Here is a 26,346-nt window from a genome sequence, read left to right as displayed (position 1 = left end):
CCTTTCTGTAATGTGCACCCCTCCTTCCTGTACCGTGCAGCCCCCCTTCCTGTAGCATGCAGCCCCCCTTCCTGTAGCATGCAGCCCCCTTTCTGTAATGTGCGCCCCCCCTTCCTGTACCATACAGCCCCCTTTCTGTAATGTGCGCCCCCCTTCCTGTACCGTACAGCCCCCCTTCCTGTACCATGCAGCGCCCTTTCTGTAATGTGCGCCCCTCCTTCCTGTACCGTACAGCCCCCCTTCCTGTAGCATGCAGCCCCCCTTCCTGTACCGTACAGCACCCTTTCTGTAATGTGTGCCCCTCCTTCCTGTATCGTACAGCCCCCCTTCCTGTACCATGCAGCCCCCTTTCTGTAATGTGCGCCCCTCCTTCCTGTACCGTACAGCCCCCTATCTGTAATGTGTGCCCCTCCTTCCTGTACCGTGCAGCCCCCCTTCCTGTACCATGCAGCCCCCTTTCTGTAATGTGTGCGCCCCCTTCCTGTAGCATGCAGCCCCCTTCCTGTACCGTGCGCCCCCCTCCTTCCTGTACCAGACCAGGCTACATGACATATCTCACACTGAGACCTCCTGCTGCAGCTCCTCCAAAATATCTATAACATTATTTTAATTTTAAAAAGCGTTCAATGAATCAAAAACAGAAACCAGTAAATTTAGTTTATATATTTCAGTCCTGGAATTAGATGGTGACCCTGGACGATGCCTGAACAGACACAGTGCCGTCCTTTCCGGGAAGAAAAACAGATCATTGTCAAGGGGGCTTCTGTGATCTGCGAAATGTACATTTATATATTATACTTATGATGCATTTAACATGAAAAAGTCCGCCAGGTCCGCTTTAAGAACACAATGTCACACAGCAGCAATACATTTACATTTCTTCTGATGAAGTGTCTCCATGTATCATGTGAGATTTTCTTCTTGTCTTCTGTATTTAAAATACGTCCACATTAGTGGTCTATATAATAAAATGGCGCGGCGACATTCACTATGACAGGTGATGAGTCTGATCATTGCTTGCTCTGCTGCTCCACCACCTCGCCTCTCGCATCAGCCACGTCTCCAGGGACACGAACCGTCAGCCCACCAATGGCCTTCGTCATACAGACCTGGCAGCCAAGACGAGACCTGGAAAGTTACAACACAGAATTCATTATGGGGGGAAAATATTATTTTTTTATACATTGTATAAAATTGTATGGACCAATGTAAGGAGCATTCTTCCCACTGATCACCAATGTAAGGAACATTCTTCTCACTGATCACCAATGTAAGGAACATTCTTCCCACTGATCACCAATGTAAGGGACATTCTTCTCACTGATCACCAATGTATGGGACATTCTTCCCACTGATCACCAATGTAAGGAGCATTCTTCTCACTGATCACCAATGTAAGGAACATTCTTCCCACTGATCACCAATGTAAGGGACATTCTTCCCACTGATCACCAATGTAAGGAACATTCTTCTCACTGATCACCAATGTAAGGGACATTCTTCCTACTGATCACCAATGTAAGGAACATTCTTCTCACTGATCACCAATGTAAGGGACATTCTTCCTACTGATCACCAATGTAAGGAGCATTCTTCTCACTGATCACCAATGTAAGGGACATTCTTCTCACTGATCACCAATGTATGGGACATTCTTCCCACTGATCACCAATGTAAGGAGCATTCTTCTCACTGATCACCAATGTAAGGAACATTCTTCCCACTGATCACCAATGTAAGGGACATTCTTCCCACTGATCACCAATGTAAGGAACATTCTTCTCACTGATCACCAATGTAAGGGACATTCTTCCTACTGATCACCAATGTAAGGAACATTCTTCTCACTGATCACCAATGTAAGGGACATTCTTCCTACTGATCACCAATGTAAGGGACATTCTTCCCACTGATCACCAATGTAAGGAACATTCTTCCCACTGATCACCAATGTAAGGAGCATTCTTCTCACTGACCACCAATGTAAGGAACATTCTTCCCACTGATCACCAATGTAAGGGACATTCTTCTCACTGACCACCAATGTAAGGAACATTCTTCTCACTGACCACCAATGTAAGGAACATTCTTCCCACTGATCACCAATGTAAGGAACATTCTTCCCACTGATCACCAATGTAAGGGACATTCTTCTCACTGATCACCAATGTAAGGGACATTCTTCTCACTGATCACCAATGTAAGGGACATTCTTCCCACTGATCACCAATGTAAGGGACATTCTTCCCACTGATCACCAATGTAAGGAGTATTCTTCCCACTGATCACCAATGTAAGGAACATTCTTCTCACTGATCACCAATGTAAGGGACATTCTTCTCACTGATCACCAATGTAAGGGACATTCTTCCCACTGATCACCAATGTAAGGAACATTCTTCCCACTGATCACCAATGTAAGGAACATTCTTCCCACTGATCACCAATGTAAGGAACATTCTTCTCACTGATCACCAATGTAAGGGACATTCTTCCCACTGATCACCAATGTAAGGAACATTCTTCCCACTGATCACCAATGTAAGGAACATTCTTCCCACTGATCACCAATGTACGGAACATTCTTCTCACTGATCACCAATGTAAGGAACATTCTTACCACTGATCACCAATGTAAGGAACATTCTTACCACTGATCACCAATGTAAGGGACATTCTTCCCACTGATCACCAATGTAAGGATCATTCTTCTCACTGATCACCAATGTAAGGAATATTCTTCCCACTGATCACCAATGTAAGGAACATTCTTCTCACTGATCACCAATGTAAGGAGCATTCTTCTCACTGATCACCAATGTAAGGAACATTCTTCCCACTGATCACCAATATAAGGGGGTCTTTCTCATCTGACCACCAATATAAGGGGGGGGGGCTTCTTTGCTGACTACCATTATAATAGGGTTCTTCTTCTGTAAGATGGGCACTTCTTAAAGCGGGAGTTCACCCATTTGTAAAAAAAATTTTTTTATCCCCTTAGCTTCCTGCTCGTTCGGTCTAGGGGAATCGGCTATTTGTATTAAAATATGAGCAGTACTTACCCGTTTTCGAGCTGCATCTTCTTCCGTCGCTTCCGGGTATGGGTCTTCGGGAGCGGGCGTTCCTTCTTGAGTGACAGCCTTCCGAGAGGCTTCCGACGGTCGCATCCGTCGCGTCACTCGTAGCCGAAAGAAGCCGAACGTCGGTGCGGCTCTATACTGCGCCTGCGCACCGACGTTCGGCTTCTTTCGGAAAATCGTGACGCGATGGATGCGACCGTCGGAAGCCTCTCGGAAGACTGTCAATCAAGAAGAAACGCCCATTCCCGAAGCCCATACCCGGAAGCGACGGAGAGGATGCATCTCGTAAACGGGTAAGTACTGCACATATTTTAAAATAAATAGCCGATTCCCCTAGTAAAAACGAGCAGGAATCTAAGGGGGAAAAGTGCCCTCTAAGGGTGAACCCCCGCTTTAACTGACCACTAATGTGAGTGGGTAACTCATCATTGGTCCCCAATCTAAGGGGGCACTTTTCCACTGACAACCAATGTAAGAGGGTACTTCACTGATTACCAAGGTAATAGTATCCTTCTCCTCCCTTTTTCCAATGACCACCAATGTAGAAGGCATTTCACCACTTACTGCCCCCACCACCCTTTTCCCCCCATGTAAGGGGGGCTTTTTTTCTCTTGGCCACCAATGTAAGGTGGCCCTTCACCAATGACCACTAGTATAGGGGTATTCTTCTCCACTGACCATAAAGGTAGAAAGGCCCCCCCTTGATCTGCCACTTTAATGACCACCAATGTAAAGAGATATTACAATATTCACCATCCACATTTTTTTTCTGGCCCCTATTTCTTTCATTTTATGATTACAACTGAAAATGATAGAATTGGGGGTATTAACACGTGAGCCACCAAGATGTAAAATAAGCTAGGCCTACATCTGCACAGTGGATTGTCTTCATAGCAGAGGTTGCCTCCACTTAAGGCTCTGAAAAGGAAAATGGCGGAAGTGATGCAGATAGTTACCTGTCTGTCAGTCCAAACGCTAAATCCAGCATGTCCATCTCCTCATCTGATATGGAACCCAACTGGTCAAAATGCTTCTGGTCGAAAATCAAGTGACAAGTAGAGCAGGCGAGAGTCCCTTCGCAGGCACCTTATGGAACAAAGGAGGAGTCATTACTATTTTTTAAATAAAATACAAAAATACATGTTGGGCCAGATCCACAAAGAACTTATGGCGGCGTATCTATTGATACGCCGCGTAAGTTCTACGATGCGCCGTCGTATCTTTGTTTTGTATCCACAAAACAAGATACGCCTGAATGTGGGCTAGATCCGACTGGCGTACGTCTTAGTACGCCGTCGGATCTTAGGTGCATATTTACGCTGGCCGCTAGGTGGCGTTTCCGTTGATTTCCGCGTAGAGTATGCAAATTAGCTAGATACGTCGATTCTCAAAAGTACGTCCGCCCGGCGCATTTTTTTACGTCGTTTACGTAAGGCTTTTTTCGGCGTAACGTTACCCCTGCCTCTATGAGGTGTACGCAATGTTAGGTATGGACGTCGGGACAGCGTAGAATTTTCCGTCGTTTGCGTAAAACGTTCGCGAATAGGGCTTTGCGTAAATTACGTTCACGTCGAAAGCATTGACTATTTGCGACGTGATTTCGAGCATGCGCACTGGGATACCCCCACGTAGGGGTTTCATTTACGTGGGGTCAAGATGAATTAACATAAAACACGTCCACATCTTAGTCATTTGAATTTCGCGCCCTTACGCCGACACATCTACACTACGCCGCCGTAACTTACGGTGCAAATTCTTTCTGGATAAGGAACCTCCGCTCTAAGTTATGGCGGAGTAGTGTATCTGAGATACGCTACGCCTGCCTAAAGATAGGCAGTTCTTTGTGGATCTGGCCCGTTGTGTTCTAGATCAGGGGTCTCCAAACTTTCTAGACAAAGAGCCAGTTCACTGTCCTTCATGCTTTAGGGGGGGGGGGGGGCGGACTATGGCCATTGGGTATAACAATGCCCCATCATTGGAGGAATAGTGCCTCACTGTTGGTATGAGTGAAAGGAATAATGCCCCATCAATGAACCCTATCGATATCAGATTGACATCAATGGTGTCAGTGGGAGGACTAGTGCTTCATCATTGGTGTTAGTTGGGGGGGAAAGTGTCTCAAGGGCCAGGTAAATGAAAGCAAAGGGCCGAACCTGGCCCCTGGGCTACAGTTTGGAGACCCCTGTTCTATATGTGCAACCTGTGACCTCATCGGTGTAGTGAAGCCACAAGTGACACCATGTCCTGTAGGCCTTTTGCTGCAAGTCAACTATTAGTTCAACCACAGCGGTTGGGCCACCGGTGGCCTGATGCATTTTTTTTAATACCCTATTGTACTATTTCCTGCAGCTCTGTATAGCTGCCCATAGGCATGGATGGGTAAAGACAGCTGTACACTGCTATGCAAGGCTATTAGCTTAAGATAGCACACCGGCGCAATGCTCCCAAACGCAGGCATTTACTAAAGAGGGGTATTGTAATTACCCATTTGGTGCCCACATATTGCAATTGCCCATTTGTTGCCCACATACTGTAAGTGCCCATTTGTTGCCCGCATATTGTAAGTGCCCATTTGTTGCCCGCATATTGTAATTGTCCATTTGTTGCCAACATATTGTAATTACCCATTTGCCCTCCTGTGTTGATTACTCATTCTAAGGTGAATGGATTCCCAATGTTCGCAAAGACCAGCCACCCTTTCCCCTTGCAAAGCACCATTGTCCTAATGTTGAGGGACAGGGGGCTCCTCCCCACCTCCATGTGCCCAAAAAAAGGAGTGGTGGAAGTAGTAAAGTAAGGGCTCTATTGTCCATTTTTTGCCCACATATTGTAATTGCCCATTTGTTGCCCACATATTGTAATTGTCCATTTGTTGTCCACATATTGTAATTGTCCATTTGTTGCCCACATATTGTAATTGCCCATGTGTTGCCCACATATTGTAATATTGCCCCATCATTGGTGTCAGTGGAAAGGGTTGTGTCCCATCATTGGTGCCAGTGGAAAGAGTTGTGTCCCATCATTGGTGTCAGTGGAAGGAGTTGTGTCCCATCATTGGAAGGAGTTGTGTCCCATCATTGGTGCCAGTGGAAAGAGTTGTGTCCCATCATTGGTGTCAGTGGAAGGAGTTGTGTCCCATCATTGGAAGGAGTTGTGTCCCATCATTGGTGTCAGTGGAAGGAGTTGAGTCCCATCATTGGTGTCAGTGGAAGGAGTTGTGTCACATCATTGAAAGGAGTTGTGTCCCATCGTTGGTGTCAGTGAAAAGAGTTGTGTCCTATCATTGGTGTCAGTGGAAGGAGTTGTGTCCCATCATTGGTGTCAGTGGAAGGAGTTGTGTCCCATCATTGGTGTCAGTGGAAGGAGTTGTGTCCCATCATTGGTGTCAGTTGGAGGAGTTGTGCCCCATCACTGGTGTCAGTGGGAGGAGTTGTCTCCCATCATTGGAAGGAGTTGTGTCCCATCATTGGTGTCAGTGGAAGGAGTTGTGTCCCATCATTGGAAGGAGTTGTGTCCCATCATTGGTGTTAGTGGAAGGAGTTGTGTCCCATCATTGGTGTTAGTGGAAGGAGTTGTGTCCCATCATTGGTGTCAGTGGAAGGAGTTGTGTCCCATCATTGGTGTCAGTGAAAGGAGTTGTGTCCCATCATTGGTGTCAGTTGGAGGAGTTGTGCCCCATCACTGGTGTCAGTGGGAGGAGTTGTCTCCCATCATTGGTGTCAGTGGAAGGAGTTGTCTCCCATCATTGGTGTCAGTGGAAGGAGTTGTCTACCATCATTGGAAGGAGTTGTGCCCCATCACTGGTGTCAGTGGAAAGAGTTGTGTCCCATCATTGGTGTCAGTGGAAGGATTTGTGTCCCATCGTTGGCGTTAGTGGAAGGAGTTGTGTCCCATCATTGGTGTTAGTGGAAGGAGTTGTGTCCCATCATTGGTGTCAGTGGAAGGAGTTGTCTCCCATCATTGGTGTTAGTGGAAGGAGTTGTCTCCCATCATTGGTGTTATGGGGGAGGAATTGTGTCCCATCGTTGGTATCAGTGGAGTAAATAGTGCCCTAAGGGCCGGATAACAGCAAGCAAAGGGCCACATATGGCCCCCGGGTCACAGTTTGGGGACCACTGGACTATAGCGATGTTCATACTTGAGTTTGACGTTGTTGCTGGGGGGTTTTTTTTGCCTGTTCAGCTGAACTGCCACCAAATCAGCTCTAAAATTTTAGATTTCCCCTCACGTTCTGTCTTGGTAATCATAATCATCGGGAATAATAGAGAAGGCAAATTTCCCAGCAGGGACATGGAAAGTAATAAAAACATGACAAGGTGTCTAACCCTTCCACCCTCTACAGGCCTCTGCATACACCATGAGAATATTTCTGTGTCTTACCAAACCCCTCAATGTCTAAATGGTGACGGATGACGACTTCTAATAGACTCTCCCCTTCCTTCGCCGTTGCGGTCAGAGCTTCTCCATTGCGATTTATGAAATTCACCGTTAAATTCTCATCTGTGGATCTGCATGTCAAACAAAAAAAAACGTTACAGACTATCCATTCATTAAACAGAATTTCAGGATCATAAACATGAATTTCCATAAATATACTGTATACTGATAGATGTATACTGATCACTATAAATATATATTGATTGTTATAGATATACTGATCTCTATAGATACATAATTAATTTTTTTTATCTAGTGTATTGTTTGATTTCTGTGTATTTTCTCTTTATTTGTCAGCAGACAGTGCCCGATAAATGTAATTCTCCTGAGGAAGCTACTGTTCGCGGCGAAACATGTTGAGAATTGTGTCAGCTTGCACACTGTCGATACTGTACTGTATATTCTTATGATGGATTTTATTCTGTCGATTTTTCTTACCTTTATAAATAAAATCTTTTGATATCATTTTGTGTTATAATTTTGCACCCTAAAAATCCCAAATCCTTCCATTTTCTTTACCAATCAACGGGATGTGGTGCCAATAATTTACAGTTGATAAGCAAATAATTTCTCTCCGATTGGACCCAGTCGGGCCTGTATCCTTCAGCAAAAATGTTTGTAGAATTTTTAAGGAAAATAGATAATTTAATCCATTTGGAATAAGGCTGTAACCTAACAAAATGTGGAAAAAGTGTGGAAACGCGCTGTGAATACTTTCTAGATGCACCTGTGTATAGTTATCAGTATATCGTATATACTTGAGTACAAGCCGAGTTTTTCAGCACATTTTTATACTCGAGTCACTTTTTTGCGCCTGATCTTCCGGACTTTGGGGACCCGGTACCGGCCGGACGTAGGACCCTAAACTTGCCAGGGAGCACCGATTTTTCAAAGCTGGCCACCCCTTCCATAGACTCCCATGTTAAACAGTAATTTCTCTGGTGACTTTGGGGACCCGGTACCGGCCGGTCATAGGTCCCCTGGACCCCAAACCCCACACATGTAGCCACACTCTTCCTCTATAAGGGTGCAAATTTGTTGTCTAAGGGACCTACGGCCAGGGAGCACCGATTTTTCAAAGCCGGGCACCCCTTCCATAGACTCCCATGTTAAACAGTAATTTCTCTGGTGACTTTGGGGACCCGGTACCGGCCAGTCGTAGGTCCCCTGGACCCCAAACTTGCCGGGGAACACCGATTTTTCAAAGCTGGGCACCCCTTCCATAGACTCCCATGTTAAATGGTAATTTCTCCGGTGATTTTGGGGATCCGGTACCGGCTGGTCGTAGGTACCCTGGACCCCAATCTTGGCACACATGTAGCCACACCCTTCCTCTATAAGAGTGCAAAGTTTGTTGTCTAAGGGACCTACGGCCGGGGAGCACCGATTTTTCATATCCGGGCACCCCTTCCATAGACTCCCATGTTAAATGGTCATCTCTCTGTTGAATTTGGGGACCCGATACCGGCCGGCCTTAGGTCCCCTGGACCCCAAACTTGGCACACAAATAGCCACCCTCCTTCTCTACAAGGGTGCAAAGATTGTTGTCTGGGGGACCTACGGCCGGGGAGCACCGATTTTTCAAACCCGGGCACCCCTTTCATAGACTCCCATGTTAAACGTCAGGCTAGTCATGGACACAGTGAGGCATGGACACAGTGAGTCATGAGCACAGTGAGGCATGGGCTCAGTGAGGCGTGGGCACAGTGAGGCATGGGCACAGTGAGGCATGGACAGCGTGAGTCGTGGGCACAGTGAGTCGTGGGCACAGTGAGGTGTGGGCACAGTGAGGCATGGACAAAGTGAGGCATGGGCACAGTGAGGCATGGACAAAGTGAGGCGTGGGCACAGTGAGGCATGCACATGGACACAGTGAGGCATGTACATGGACAAAGTGAGGCGTGGGCACAGTGAGGCATGCACATGGACACAGTGAGGCATGCACATGGACACAGTGAGGCATGTACATGGACACAGTGAGGCGTGGGCACAGTGAGGCGTGGGCACAGTGAGACATGGACACAGTGAGGCATGGACACATTGAGGCACGGACACAGTGAGGCATGGACACAGTGAGGCATGCATATGGACACAGTGAGGCATGCACATGGACACAGTGAGGCATGCACATGGACACAGTGAGGCATATGCAGATGGACACCCTGGGGCAGATTCACGTAGAAATCTGTTACGCTGCTGCGGCGGTGTAACGTATCCCATTTACGTTACACCGCCGCAAGTTTACAGCATAAGTGCCTGATTCACAAAGCACTTACCTGTAAACTTGCGGCGGCATAGCGTAAATCCGCTCGGCGCAAGCCCGCCTAATTCAAATGGGGCGGGCACCATTTAAATTAGGCGCGTTCCCGCGTACTGCGCATGCTCCGTCCGTAAAATTACCCGACGTGCATTGCGCCAAATGACGTCGCAAGGACGTCATTGGTTTCGACGTTAACGTAAATGGCGTCCAGCGGCATTCACGGACGACTTTTCAAATTTCGACGTGGGAACGACGGCCATACTTAACATTGGCTAGACCACCTAGAGGGCAGCCTTAGTTTTACGCCGCGTATCTCGACGGAAACGACGTAAATTTAGAGCGACGGGTAAAGCGTACGTTCGTGAATCGGCGTAACTAGTCATTTGCATATTCTACGCTTCTACGACGGCGTATCAGGAGATACGCCGTCGTATCTCTTTTGTGAATCTGGCCCCCTAGGCTTATACTCAAGTCAATAGGTTTTCCCATTTTTTTGTGGTGAAATGAGGTGCCTCGGCTTACATTCGGGTCGACTTATACTCGATTATATACGGTATATCTATAGCGATCAGTATATATAACAATCAGTGTATATTTATACATACACAGTACCAAGAGAAGATAAAATGTATCTTTAGTTATTGTTCCCTCCACAAGCTTGCACACTGTAAGGGAGTTTTTGAAGGTCAATGATCGGTCTACCGCGCCGGCCTTGGACATCATCCTAGAAACGTTCCTCTAGTGACCTTGGTAGGATATTATTAACACTGGATTCTCTTAGTCTTCAGAAGATTTGCCGATAAAACTACTAAGAATTAGTGTTGAGCAGAATACGCCATATTCGATTTCGCGATATATCACGAATATATAGCCGAATATTCGAGAAATATTCGCTAAATTCGAATATTCGTGATATTTTATCGAAATGAAATGTTTGCGAAATTTCGCTATTGCGAATGCGAAAATAATTGCGAAATTTCGACAACTGCGGTAGGAGCCCTCTGATTGGCTCAGAATATTCGTGATATTTTATCGAAATTTCGCAAAATGCGAATGCGATATTTATTGCGGAATTTCGACAACTGCGGTAGGAGCCCTCTGATTGGCTCAGAATATTCGTGATATTTTATCGAAATTTCGCAAAATGCGAATGCGAAATTGATTGCGGAATTTCGACAACTGCGGTAGGAGCACTCTGATTGGCTCTGATGCAAAAGAAGGGCGGAGAAAATAATCGAGCGATATTCCGATTGCCGAATAATCGCATTGCGATTTTTCGGCAAGATAAAATGATCGCTTCAGCTACTCGGCCCAAGGTCTCTAATCATACCAGCAATGCTTTTAGACGTCGATGGAGATCTCTAGGATGTGATCTGTTCTAAAAATAAAATTGAAAAAATTTGAATATTCGGAATAGCGAATATTCACCGCGAAATTCGAAATATATCGCGAATACTCGAATATGCCATATTCGAGCCGAATATTCGCAATACGAATATTCGTGAGCAACACTACTAAGAATATTTTTTGTTCACTTTACTACGGCTCTACAATGGGCTGGATTGAGGTAGAATTGCGCATTTTTTTACGGAGGCGCAGGGCAACGTTTTTGCCCTGCGCCCCCGCAAAATTACTGCGCCGCCCTTGATTCACGGAGCAGTAGCTCCGTAAATTGCGCGGGCGCGCCGGCAAAATGCCCGGCGTAAGCGCGCGCAATTTAAATGATCCCATAGGGGGCGGGAATCATTTAAATTAGGCGCGCTCCCGCGCCGAGCGTACAGCGCATGCTCCGTCGGGAAACTTTCCCGATGTGCCTTGCGGCAAATGACGTCGCAAGGACGTCATTTGCTTCAAAGTGAACGTGAATGGCGTCCAGCGCCATTCACGAATCACTTACGCAAAGTACTTAAATTTCAAATTTCGCGACGCGGGAACGACGGGTATACGTAACATTGGCTGCGCCTGCTAATAGCCTAATAGCAGGGGCAGCCTTACGCAAAAAACGCTGTACGGAAACGACGTAAATTGCGTACGCAACGTTGTGAATCGGCGTTAGTATGCAATTTGCATACTATACGCTGAGCACAACGGGAACGCCACCTAGCGGCCATCGCAAGAATGCAGCCTAAGATATGCGGGCATAAGAGCCTTATGCCACGCATATCTTAGGCTGCAGTCGGCGTAACAAGGTTCCTGAATCAGGAGCATTCGTTACGCCGGGGCAAGTAAGCAATTGCGCTGTGTAACTGATGGTTACACAGGCGCAATTGCTTCTTGAATCCAGCCCAATGTATACATATTTACAGAGAGATATTCAAATTTTCCCGACCCTGGAGCCAAAGCCAAATTCTGCCAGCAAACTTTAACCCCGTACAAGACTAGAACAAATATTTGTTGAGTAGAGGCCGTGGATTCCGACGTCACAGATGTCAAGAGTTGGGTTTGGCCAGGCAGGATTCATTGGTAGTTTATTTATTTTTTGGTTTACCAATTTTAAGAATTATTAACCACCTCAGCCACGCTGTACCCAAATGAAATTTACGGTATATCAGTTTTTTTCCCCAAACAAATACAACTTTCTTTTAGGGGTATTTCATCACTAGTGTTTTTTTTTGTTTTTTTTTGCTATATAAATGAAAAAAAAACCGCAAAATTTGAAGGAAAAAAAACAATGGGCCAGATTCATGAAAAATTGCGGCGGCGTAACGTATCCCCTTTTTTACGTTACTCCGCCGCAAGTTTTCGTCGTAAGTGCTTGATTCACAAAGCACTTACGTGTTAACTTGCGGCGGCGTAACGTAAATCTGTCCGGCGCAAGCCCGCCTAATTCAAATGAGGCGTGTGTCATTTAAATTTTTTTTTTTTTAACAGTAAAAGAATTTAGGCCAATTTTAGGTTAATACGTGTTTATTAACCGCTTCAGCCCCGGACCATTTTGGTGGTCAAAGACCGGGCCACTTTTTGCGATACGGCACTGCGTCGTTTTAACTGATAATTGCACGTGCGACGTGGCTCCCAAACAAAATTGGAGTCGTTTTTTTCCCCATAAATAGAGCTTTCTTTTGGTTGTATTTGATCACCTCTGCGATTTAAAAATTTTTGCGCTATAAACCAAAAAAGAGCGTACATTTTGAAAAAAAATGCAATATTTTTTACTTTTAGCTATAATAAATATCCCCAAAAAATATATTTAAAGCGGAGTTTCAACCTAAAAAACAAGTTTCTACCATGCCATCCAGCATACTAGCGTGAGCTACAGTATGCCTTTATTTATTTATTTTTTGCACCGTACTCACAGTTTAATCCTGTAGTTAAGTTTCAGACTCCCGCGGGGAATGGGCATTCCTATGCAGAGGGGAACATGATTGACGGCCGGCTATGGCGCGTCACGCTTCCCGAAAATAGCCGGAGTAGGACTCGGCTCTTCACGGCGCTATACGGCGCCTGCGCACAGACTAGGAGCTGACTGCGCAGGCGCCGTGAAGAGCCAAGTCCTATTTCGGCTATTTTCCGGAAGCGTGACGCGCCATAGCCGGCTGTCAATCATGTTCCCCTCTGCATAGGAACGCCTACTCCTCCCGGGGAGTCTGAAACTACGGGATTAAACTGTGAATACGGCGCAAAAAAATAAAATAGAGGCATACTGTATCTCGCGCTAGTATGCTAGATGGCATGGTAGGGTGAACCCCCGCTTTAACATTTTTTTTTTTCTCAGCTTAGGCCGATACATATTGTTCTACATATTTTTGGTAAAAGAAATGCAATAAGCGTGTTATTGATTGGTTTGCGCAAAAGTTATAGCGTCTACAAAATAGGGGACTGTTTTATGGCATTTTTATTAATAATTATTTTTTACTAGTTATGGCGGCGATCAGCGATTTTTATCGGGACTGCGACATTATGGCGGACACATCAGACACGTTTGACACCATTTTGGGACCATTGTCATTTTTACAGCGATCAGTGCTATAAAAAATGCACTGTTTACTGTAAAAATTACACTGGCAGTGAAGGGGTTAACCACTAGGTGGCGCTGCAGGGGTTAAGTGTTCCCCACGTCACTGATGACCGTTCCCGATCACGGGGAACGGTCATCAGTGACAGTGTCACTAGGCAGAATAAGGCATTCCCCCTGTTCTGTCCTTGTCGACCAAAACCGCGGGCCTCCCAGGCACATCGCGTTCCCGCGGCCGCACTTGCGCGCGCGCCCGCTGTGCTGCAGATTTAAAGGGACATACCCGTATGCCAATCTGCCTGCCCGTGCCATTCTGTCTACGTAAATAGTCGTGCGGCGGTCGGCAAGCGTTTAATTGGTTTGTGTGAAAGTCATAGCGTTACAAACTATGGGATATATTTGAAAATGTATCAATCCTTATCCTGGTGGTCCAGTGGTATCCCTGGTGGTCCAGTGTGGGAATCCTCGGGGGGGGGGTACTGTGCTGATAATCGTTCAGCACAAACCCCCCCTGTCAGAGGAGCAGCCGATCGGCTCTCCTCTACTCGCGTCTGCCAGACGTAAGTGAGGAAAAGCCGATTACCGGCTTTTCCTGTTTACATCGTGATCAGCTGTGATTGGACACGGCTGATCATGTGGTAGAGAGTCTCCGTCGGAGACTCTTTACCTAGATCGGTGTTGCGGGGTGTCAGACTGACACCCCGCAACAAAGATCACCGCTATTCCCCCCCCCCCCCGTCATATGACGACCACTCAGGATATTGAAACCACTTTGCCGACGCCTTTTTTACTGCATAAGCGGGCGGCAAGTGGTTAAACATATCGTTATAGTAACATTCAAAGAGAAAGAATATTCATAAAAAACTATGGCCCAGATTCTCATATCTCGGCGTAAATCTCCGCAAGCGTAACGTATCTCGTTTACGTTACGCCTCCGCAAGTTTTACGGGCAAGTGCTTTATTCACAAAGAACTTGCCTGTAAAGTTGCGGCGGCGTAGCGTAAATCCTCCGGCGCAAGCCCGCCTAATTCAAATGATCCGGGTAGGGGGCGTGGATCATTTAAATAAGGCGCGTTCCCGCGCCGATCGTACTGCGCATGCGCCGTCCCTAAAATTTCCCGACGTGCATTGCGCTAAATGACGTCGCAAGGACGTCATTGGTTTCGACGTTAGCGTAAATGGCGTCCAGCGCCATTCACGGACGACTTACGCAAACGACGTAAATGTTTTAATTTCGACGCGGGAGCGACAGCCATGCTTAACATTGGTTGCCCCTCATATAGCAGGGGCAACTTTACGCCTCGCAAATCTAACGTAAACGTCGTATCTTCACTGCGTCGACCGCGCGTACGTTCGGGAAATCGCGTATTTTGCTAATTTGCATACTCGATCTGGAAAACGACGGAGGCGACACCTAGCGGCGAAAAAAAAAAATTGCTTTTAAGATCCGACGGCGTAAGAGCCTTACGCCTGTCGGATCTAATGGTTATCTATGCGTAACTGATTCTAAGAATCAGGCGCGTAGATACGACGGCCCAGATTAGGACTTACGTCGGCGCACATGGCGTTGCGCCGTCGTAAGCCCTTTCAGAATCTGGGCCTATATGTTTTATTCGTATAGAAACATAGCATTAAAAAATACGGAAGGAGATATCATACAACGCAGTGCACTTCCTCCGCGAAAAGTCACGAACTTGCAGTCCTACACTTTAGGCGAAACACGTAGGACAGCAAGTGTGTGACTTTTCGCGGAGGAAGTGCACTGCGTTGTATCTCCTTCCGTATTTTGTTACGCTATCTTTCTATACGAATAAAACATATATTTTTTTATGAATATTCTTTCTCTTTGAATGTTAGTATAACGATATGTTTAAGCACCATATAAATCCCATGCACCTCCCCGTTTTTTGTTTTTTTACATACGAGTAAATAGATACCCAACATGTCATGCTTTGAAATTGCGCACACGCGGTACCTAAACAATCTCCATAGTGAGAAAAAAAAAAACAATGGGCTAGATTTAGCATTGAATTATGCCGGAGTATCCATAGATACGCCGCGTAAATTCAAAGCTGCGCCGGCGTATCTTCTTTCTGTATTCAGAAAGCAAGATACGCCGAAATTAGGCTAAGATCCGACTGGCGTAAGTCTCTTACACCGTCGTATCTTAGGATGCATATTTACGCTGGCCGCTAGGTGGCGCTTCCTTCGTTTTCGGCGTAGAATATGCAAATGACCTAGATACGCCGATTCACAAACGTACGTGCGCCCGGTGGAATTTCTTTACGTCGTTTACGTTAGGCTTTTTCAGCGTAAGGTTGCTCCTGCTATTATGAGGCTTACGCAATGTTAAGTATGGACGTCGTTCCCGCGTCGAATTTTGATTTTTTTAGCTCCTTTGCGTAAGTCGTTCGCGAATAGGGCTGTACGTAAGTTACGTTCACGTCTAAAGCAATGACGATTTGCGGCGGAATTTCGAGCATGTGCACTGAAATTCTTTCACGAACGGCGCATGCGCCGTTTGTAAAAGAAAAACGTACGCGGGGTCACCATTAATTTAAATAAAACACGCCCACATCATCCCCATTTGAATTAGGCGGCCTTACGCCGGCCCACATACGTTACGCTGCCGTAACTTAGGGCGCAAGTTCTTTATGAATACGGAACTTGCGCCCTAATTTACGGCGGCGTAACGTATCGGAGATACGTTACGCCCGCACTAAATTACGCAGGGCTATCTGAATCTAGCCCAATCTCCTGCTGACATCATCCCACCCCCCCCCCCCTGATGATACCAAACCTGCCCCCAGACAGACGCCCGCAGCTTCCGGATGGCAACAGATCTGTGTGTGACTATCTTGGTTACTGGGGGAGCCAAAGACCAGTCTGAATAATGGGGTAGATTCAGTAAGCAATTGCGTCTGCGTATCCATAGATACGCAGCGCAATTGCTTAGTTGCGCCGGCGCAACGACTTTTCTGTATTCAGAAAGCTTGTTACGCCGACTGCAGCCTAAGATATGACTGGCATAAGGCTCTTATGCCGTCGTATCGTAGGCTGCATTCTTACGATGGCCGCTAGGTGGCGTTCCCGTAGTGGTCAGCGTAGAGTATGCAAATTGCATACTCACGCCGATTCACAACCCTACGCGCGCCCGGCGTTCGCATTTTACGTCGTTTGCGTTCGTCGGGTTCCGCGTCAGGCTGCTCCTGCTATTAGCAGGGGCAGCCAATGCTAAGTATACCCGTCGTTCCCGCGTTGCGATGTTTGAAAATGACGTCGTTTGCGTAAGTGAATCGTGAATGCCACTGGACGCCATTTACGTTCACGTTAAAGCAAATGACGTCCTTGCGACGTCATTTGCCGAAATTGCACGTCGGGAAAGTTTCCCGACGGAGCATGCGCACTACGTTCGGCGCGGGAACGTGCCTAATTTAAATGATCCACGCCCCCTACGGGATCATTTAAATTACGCGCGCTTACGCCGGCCATTTTGACGGAGCGCCCACGCAAATTACGGAGCTACTGCTTCGTGAATGAAGCGTAGCGCAGGTAATTTACGGAGGCGCAGCGTAAAAAACGGTACGCTGCGCCTCCGTAGTAGTGCGCGCCCCCTACCTGAATCCACCCCAATGTGTCCGGGTTTCAGGAAGACTGAAACCTGGGCACACGATTCAAAACCCAGACTGGCCGGGTAAATCCTGGACAGGTGGCAAACCTATTCACTGCCCAAGGCCCCAGCACTAACAATCCCCTCCCCACAAACACACACACAGACTGGAGAGGAGAGAGGGATCGATCCGCTCCTCTTCACTCCCACCCATACTTTGCCAAAAAGTCGTTTTCTTGGAACAGTCTTCCCGCAGAGGTAGAGGCAGGACTTTGATGTGAGTTCATACAAAGTAAATGGCAAAAACACTTGAAGAGCTCACTGGCTCAGGGTAGGCTGCTGACGGCAGACAAGGCTACCCTCCAGTGGGCACCCCATTAGGTTACCAGAAAAAAAACATGCCTAAAAGGAAGGAGCGCCAGACCAAAAGATAAGAGTCCAAATGTATTTATTGGTATTGTTCTTAAAAACAGCCAACGTGCTTTGACCGCCGAAACGCGTCAGCATCTTTTTTAGTACAATATCAATAAATGAATTTGGATTCTTTTATCTTTTGGTCTAGTGCTCCTTCTTTTCATGCATTTTTTTTTTCTATCAGAGGTAGCACGTCAGTCAGTAGTAAGGGTTCATTTATAAAAAAATAAATAAAAATAATCACTGGATGAATGCGACACACATTCTTGAAAACGACATAAATTTTGGTGGTAATTTCTGTATAGGGCTTTTTTTCTCAGAGAACAGGTGCAGGAACTTTCTACTTCCAAGTTACCTGTTGTGTCCACCCACTACCCACCTCCTAGCACCATTCCTTGGTTCCACCCCCTACCTACTTCCGAGCACCATTCCTTGGTTCCACTCCCTACCCACCTCCTAGCACCATTCCTTGGTTCCACCCCCTACCTACTTCCGAGCACCATGCCTTGGTTCCACTCCCTACCCACCTCCTAGCACCATTCCTTGGTTCCACCCCCTACCTACTTCCGAGCACCATTCCTTGGTTCCACTCCCTACCCACCTCCTAGCACCATTCCTTGGTTCCACTCCCTACCCACCTCCTAGCACCATTCCTTGGTTCCACTCCCTACCCACCTCCTAGCACCATTCCTTGGTTCCACCCCCTACCTACTTCCGAGCACCATGCCTTGGTTCCACTCCCTACCCACCTCCTAGCACCATTCCTTGGTTCCACCCCCTACCTACTTCCGAGCACCATGCCTTGGTTCCACTCCCTACCCACCTCCTAGCACCATTCCTTGGTTCCACCCCCTACCTACTTCCGAGCACCATGCCTTGGTTCCACTCCCTACCCACCTCCTAGCACCATTCCTTGGTTCCACTCCCTGCCCACCTCCTAGCACCATTCCTTGGTTCCACCCCCTACCTACTTCCGAGCACCATTCCTTGGTTCCACTCCCTACCCACCTCCTAGCACCATTCCTTGGTTCCACCCCCTACCTACTTCCGAGCACCATTCCTTGGTTCCACTCCCTGCCCACCTCCTAGCACCATTCCTTGGTTCCACCCCCTACCTACTTCCGAGCACCATTCCTTGGTTCCACTCCCTACCCACCTCCTAGCACCATTCCTTGGTTCCACCCCCTACCTACTTCCGAGCACCATTCCTTGGTTCCACTCCCTACCCACCTCCTAGCACCATTCCTTGGTTCCACTCCCTACCCACCTCCTAGCACCATTCCTTGGTTCCACCCCCTACCTACTTCCGAGCACCATGCCTTGGTTCCACTCCCTACCCACCTCCTAGCACCATTCCTTGGTTCCACTCCCTACCTACTTCCGAGCACCATGCCTTGGTTCCACTCCCTACCCACCTCCTAGCACCATTCCTTGGTTCCACCCCCTACCTACTTCCGAGCACCATTCCTTGGTTCCACTCCCTACCCACTTCCTAGCACCATTCCTTGGTTCCACCTCCTACCTACTTCCGAGCACCATGCCTTGGTTCCACTCCCTACCCACCTCCTAGCACCATTCCTTGGTTCCACACCCTACCTACTTCCGAGCACCATGCCTTGGTTCCACTCCCTACCCACCTCCGAGCACCATTCTTTGGTTCCACTCCCTACCCACCTCCGAGCACCATTCTTTGGTTCCACTCCCTACCCACCTCTTAGGACCATTCTTTGGTTCCACCCCCTACCTACTTCCGAGCACCATGCCTTGGTTCCACTCCCTACCCACCTCCTAGCACCATTCCTTGGTTCCACACCCTATCTACTTCCGAGCACCATGCCTTGGTTCCACTCCCTACCCACCTCCGAGCACCATTCTTTGGTTCCACTCCCTACCCACCTCCGAGCACCATTCTTTGGTTCCACTCCCTACCCACCTCTGAGGACCATTCTTTGGTTCCACTCCCTACCCACCTCCTAGCACCATTCCTTGGTTCCACCCCCTACCTACTTCCGAGCACCATGCATTGGTTCCACTCCCTACCCACCTCCTAGCACCATTCCTTGGTTCCACCCCCTACCTACTTCCGAGCACCATGCCTTGGTTCCACTCCCTACCCACCTCCTAGCACCATTCCTTGGTTCCACCCCCTACCTACTTCCGAGCACCATGCCTTGGTTCCACTCCCTACCCACCTCCTAGCACCATTCCTTGGTTCCACTCCCTGCCCACCTCCTAGCACCATTCCTTGGTTCCACCCCCTACCTACTTCCGAGCACCATTCCTTGGTTCCACTCCCTACCCACCTCCTAGCACCATTCCTTGGTTCCACCCCCTACCTACTTCCGAGCACCATTCCTTGGTTCCACTCCCTACCCACCTCCTAGCACCATTCCTTGGTTCCACTCCCTACCCACCTCCTAGCACCATTCCTTGGTTCCACCCCCTACCTACTTCCGAGCACCATGCCTTGGTTCCACTCCCTACCCACCTCCTAGCACCATTCCTTGGTTCCACCCCCTACCTACTTCCGAGCACCATGCCTTGGTTCCACTCCCTACCCACCTCCTAGCACCATTCCTTGGTTCCACCCCCTACCTACTTCCGAGCACCATTCCTTGGTTCCACTCCCTACCCACTTCCTAGCACCATTCCTTGGTTCCACCCCCTACCTACTTCCGAGCACCATGCCTTGGTTCCACTCCCTACCCACCTCCGAGCACCATTCTTTGGTTCCACTCCCTACCCACCTCCGAGCACCATTCTTTGGTTCCACTCCCTACCCACCTCTGAGGACCATTCTTTGGTTCCACCCCCTACCTACTTCCGAGCACCATGCCTTGGTTCCACTCCCTACCCACCTCCTAGCACCATTCCTTGGTTCCACACCCTACCTACTTCCGAGCACCATGCCTTGGTTCCACTCCCTACCCACCTCCGAGCACCATTCTTTGGTTCCACTCCCTACCCACCTCCGAGCACCATTCTTTGGTTCCACTCCCTACCCACCTCTGAGGACCATTCTTTGGTTCCACTCCCTACCCACCTCCTAGCACCATTCCTTGGTTCCACCCCCTACCTACTTCCGAGCACCATGCCTTGGTTCCACTCCCTACCCACCTCCTAGCACCATTCCTTGGTTCCACCCCCTACCTACTTCCGAGCACCATGCCTTGGTTCCACTCCCTACCCACCTCCTAGCACCATTCCTTGGTTCCACCCCCTACCTACTTCCGAGCACCATTCCTTGGTTCCACTCCCTACCCACCTCCTAGCACCATTCCTTGGTTCCACCCCCTACCTACTTCCGAGCACCATTCCTTGGTTCCACCCCCTACCCACCTCCTAGCACCATTCCTTGGTTCCACACCCTACCTACTTCCGAGCACCATTCTTTGGTTCCACTCCCTACCCACCTCCGAGCACCATTCTTTGGTTCCACTCCCTACCCACCTCTGAGGACCATTCTTTGGTTCCACTCCCTACCCACCTCCTAGCACCATTCCTTGGTTCCACCCCCTACCTACTTCCGAGCACCATGCCTTGGTTCCACTCCCTACCCACCTCCTAGCACCATTCCTTGGTTCCACCCCCTACCTACTTCCGAGCACCATGCCTTGGTTCCACTCCCTACCCACCTCCTAGCACCATTCCTTGGTTCCACTCCCTACCCACCTCCTAGCACCATTCCTTGGTTCCACCCCCTACCTACTTCCGAGCACCATTCCTTGGTTCCACTCCCTACCCACCTCCTAGCACCATTCCTTGGTTCCACCCCCTACCTACTTCCGAGCACCATTCCTTGGTTCCACTCCCTACCCACCTCCTAGCACCATTCCTTGGTTCCACACCCTACCTACTTCCGAGCACCATGCCTTGGTTCTACTCCCTACCCACCTCCGAGCACCATTCTTTGGTTCCACTCCCTACCCACCTCCGAGCACCATTCTTTGGTTCCACTCCCTACCCACCTCTGAGGACCATTCTTTGGTTCCACCCCCTACCTACTTCCGAGCACCATGCCTTGGTTCCACTCCCTACCCACCTCCTAGCACCATTCCTTGGTTCCACCCCCCTACCTACTTCCGAGCACCATTCCTTGGTTCCACTCCCTACCCACCTCCTAGCACCATTCCTTGGTTCCACCCCCTACCTACTTCCGAGCACCATTCCTTGGTTCCACCCCCTACCCACCTCCTAGCACATTCCTTGGTTCCACTCCCTACCCACCTCCTAGCACCATTCCTTGGTTCCACCCCCTACCTACTTCCGAGCACCATGCCTTGGTTCCACTCCCTACCCACCTCCTAGCACCATTCTTTGGTTCCACCCCCTACCTACTTCCGAGCACCATGCCTTGGTTCCACTCCCTACCCACCTCCTAGCACCATTCCTTGGTTCCACCCCCTACCTACTTCCGAGCACCATTCCTTGGTTCCACTCCCTACCCACCTCCAAGCACCATTCCTTGGTTCCACCCCCTACCTACTTCCGAGCACCATGCCTTGGTTCCACTTCCTACCCACCTCCTAGCACTATTCCTTGGTTCCACACCCTACCTACTTCTGAGCACCATGCCTTGGTTCCACTCCCTACCCACCTCCGAGCACCATTCTTTGGTTCCACTCCCTACCCACCTCCGAGCACCATTCTTTGGTTCCACTCCCTACCCACCTCTGAGGACCATTCTTTGGTTCCACTCCCTACCCACCTCCTAGCACCATTCCTTGGTTCCACACCCTACCTACTTCCGAGCACCATGCCTTGGTTCCACTCCCTACCCACCTCCTAGCACCATGCCTTGGTTCCACTCCCTACCCACCTCCTAGCACCATTCCTTGGTTCCACTCCCTACCCATCTCCTAGCACCATTCCTTGGTTCCACTCCCTACCCATCTCCTAGCACCATTCCTTGGTTCCACACCCTACCTACTTCCGAGCACCATGCCTTGGTTCCACTCCCTACCCACCTCCAAGCAACATTCTTTGGTTCCACTCCCTACCCACCTCCGAGCACCATTCTTTGGTTCCACTCCCTACCCACCTCTGAGGACCATTCTTTGGTTCCACCCCTACCCACCTTTCAGTAATGGATACAGAACCAAGTATAAATTTGTGGTGCTAAGTAAAGTGTATATGATAGGAAGTAAAATAGATCCCCTGTAGCCAGCAACAATGGAGCTCCCCCAGCAACAATAGACCCCTCCATCAACAGTTGATGTCTCCCAGCAACGATTGCCTCCCAGTAGCATAAGAGCCTCCCCCCAGCAACAACAGATCCCCTACCAGTGATAACTGACCTCCCCAGCAACAATAGACCCTCTCCCTGTAAAAATAGATCCCCTCCATCAACAATAGACCCTCCAGTACACCCCAGCACCCCTTGCCATTACATACATTCAGAGCTGGAGGTGCCGGAACTGTGTTCCCCCGCGTTCCTGCTGAAAAAAAGCCCTGTTTCTGTAATATTATTATCCCTATGATTGTCAGTTCATTCTACTAACCAAAAGGTGGCGTATTTTCCCATTGAAGTATTTCAAAAAACATATACTATCTTTTGGCCACTAGGTGGAGCACACGATAATAGGAATTAATCTATTACAGAAATTACGACACACTCGTGATATTTGTCCAACGAAGGTTCTATAAATAGACCCCCTTAGTGAATTTAAACATGCTTGGAATAAACAAAGATCTATCATAGATCAAAAAAAGGTTAAAAAAAAATAATGACCCCCTTGGTCTTTTTTTTGCTGTTACCCTTCTATGTACAATGCACACCATAGTTAATGTTTAGGTTCTGTTTGATCGATAGCGGTGACACAGCATGGCCTTGACTTCACTGCATAATCTTTGAACCCTGTTAACCCTTTCATATGCAGAAATATATATTATATATACACACTATGGGCTAGATTCAGGTACGAGATACGACGGCGTATCTCCAGATACGCAGACGTACCTCTGAGTTGCGGCGTCATATCTATGCGCCTGATTCTTAGAATCAGTTACGCATAGATTTGACTAAGATCCGACCGGCGTAAGTCTCTTACGCCGTCGTATCTTAGTTGCAATTTTACGCTGGCCGCTAGGTGGCGCCTCCGTCGATTTACGCAATGAATATGCTAATTAGGTAGATACGCCGATTCACAAACGTACGTACGCCCGGCGCATTTTTTTTACGTCATTTACGTTAGGCTTTTTCCGGCGTAAGGTTGCTCCTGCTAGGAGGCGTAGGCAATGTTAAGTATGGACGTCGTTCCCGCGTCGAATTTTGAAATGTTTACGTCGTTTGCGTAAGTCGTTCGCAAATAGGGCTGTATGTAAGTTACGCTCACGTCTAAAGCATTGATGATTTGCGGCGGAATTACAAGCATGCGCACTGGGATTCTTTTACGAACGGCGCATGCGCCGTTCGTAAAAAACGTCAAATACGTGGGGTCACGCTAAATTTAAGTAAAACACGCCCACATCATCCAAATTTGAATTAGGCAGGCTTACACCGGAGCACATACGTTACGCCGTAGTAACTTAGGGCGCAAGTTCTTTCTGAATACGGAACTTGCGCCCTAATTTACGGCGGCGTAACGTATCGGAGATACGTTACGCCCGCACAACATTACGCAGGGCTATCTGAATCTAGCCCTATATTGTCAAAAGTATTGGGACACCTGCCTTTACACACACATGAACTTTAATGGTATCCCAGTCTTATGCCGCGTACACACGGTCGTTTTATGTGATGAAAAAAAATTACGTTTTTAAAAACATCACTTTAATTGACCGTGTGTGGGTGAAAACGTTGTTTTATGTCTTCTAAAAAACGACCAAAAAAAATTGAAGCATGCTTCAATTTTATGTGTCGTTTTTCAAAACGTCAACTTTTACTTCACAGAAATTGACCGTGTGTAGCAAAAACGTCGTTTAAAACGACGTTTTTTCACCCGCGCATGCCCAGGAGCTACTTATGAAGCGAGCTTCAATGGAAAAACGTGGTGGAACGTAACCTCGCTTTGCTAGAACATTGTGACAAAAACGATGGTGTGTAGGCAACTTCGTCTTTGAAAATTGAAGTTTCAAAAACATCATTTTTTACTTCACAGAAAATGTCGTTTTTTTTCATCACATAAAGTGTGATGAAAAAAAACGCGGCATTAGGGTTCAATAGTGAGTTGGCCCCGCCCTTTGCAGCTATAACAGCTTCTGGGAAGGCTGTCCACAAGGTTTAGGAGTGTGTCTATGGGAATGTTTCACCATTCTTCCAGAAGAGCATTTGTGAGGTCAGGCACTGATGTTGGACGAGAAGGCCTGGCTCGCAGTCTCCACTCTAATTCATCCCGAAGGTTGAGGTCGGGACTCTGTGCAGGCCAGTCAAGTTCCTCCACCCCAAACTCGCTCATCCATGTCTTTACGGACCTTGCTTTGTGCACTGGTCCAAATCATTTGGTGGAGGGGGGATTATGGTGTGGGGTTGTTTTTCAGGGGTTGGGCTTGGCCCCCTAGTTCCAGTGAAGGGAACTCTTATGCCGCGTAAAATGCAATTTTTTTAATTGGTCATTAAAAACGGTCGTGTGTACGCGGCATTAAGGGTCAGCAAATCAAGACATTTTGGACAATTTCATGCTCCCAACTTTCTGGGAACAGTTTGGGGACGGCCCCTTCCTGTTCCAACATGCCTGCACACCAGTGCACAAAGCAAGGTCCATAAAGACATGGATGAGCGAGTTTGGGGTGGAGGAACCTGACTGGTCTGCACAGAGTCCTGTCCTCAACCCGATAGAACACCTTGCTCAAACCATCTAGAACAGTGGTCTCCAAACTGCGGCCCGGGGGCCAGATATGGCCCTTTGCTTGCTTTTATCCGGGCCCTTGGGACACTATTTCATCAACTGATACTAACATTGGGGCATAATTCCTCCCACTGACACCAATGATGGGACACAATTCCTCTCAATTATACCAACGATGGAGCTCAATTCCTCCCACTGACACCAACAATGGGGCATTGTTTCTCTCAATGACACCAACAATGGAGCCCAATAACATCAGTCATGGGGCACAATTCCTTTCAATTATACCAACGATGGGGCACAATCATTTTTTCCCAATGTTGGGACCTTTTCACTGACCACTGACCGGCCCTCATAAAGTCTGAAGGACAGTAAACTGGCCCTTTGATTAGAAAGTTTGGAGGCCCCTGATCTAGAACATCAGTGCCTGACCTCACAAATGTGCTTCTGGCGAAACATTCCCATAGACACACTCCTAAACCTTGTGGACGGCCTTCCCAGAAGACTTGAAGCTGTTATAGCGGCAAAGGGCGGGGCCAACTCAATATTGAACCCTACGGACCAAGACTGGGATGCCATTAAAGTTCATGGGGCCAGATTCTCAAAAGAGTTACGACGCTGTATCTCAGGAAACTCCGTCGTATCTCTGTTTTTGGCCCCCCGGGTATCTATGCGTCTGATTCCTAGAATCATTTACGCATAGATACGGCGTAGATCCGACAGGTGTGAGTCACTTACACCGTCGGATCTTAGATGTAATTCTACGCTGGCCGCTATGTGGCATTTATGTTGATTTCTCATTT

The 26,346-nt window shown here is 48.1% G+C and overlaps 1 protein-coding gene across 1 annotated transcript in view; it reads right to left on the bottom strand.

Moving 5' to 3' along the window:
• Positions 1-961: 961 nt before the first annotated feature.
• Positions 962-26,346, bottom strand: part of LOC120913123 (adrenodoxin-like) — a 46,856-nt gene continuing 21,471 nt past the window's right edge. Inside the window, exons 3-5 of the mRNA XM_040322842.1 lie at positions 7,461-7,588; positions 4,037-4,166; positions 962-1,128 (exon numbers count right to left, since the gene is read on the bottom strand). Coding sequence (XP_040178776.1) covers positions 1,011-1,128; positions 4,037-4,166; positions 7,461-7,588 — 376 coding nt within the window. The 3' untranslated portion in view covers positions 962-1,010. The remainder of the gene's footprint in view (positions 1,129-4,036; positions 4,167-7,460; positions 7,589-26,346) is intronic.

Source organism: Rana temporaria, chromosome 9 (assembly GCF_905171775.1).
Source record: "Rana temporaria chromosome 9, aRanTem1.1, whole genome shotgun sequence".
In the NCBI taxonomy this organism is placed as follows: Eukaryota; Metazoa; Chordata; class Amphibia; order Anura; family Ranidae; genus Rana; species Rana temporaria.
This window is presented reverse-complemented; position numbering and strand designations above follow the sequence as displayed.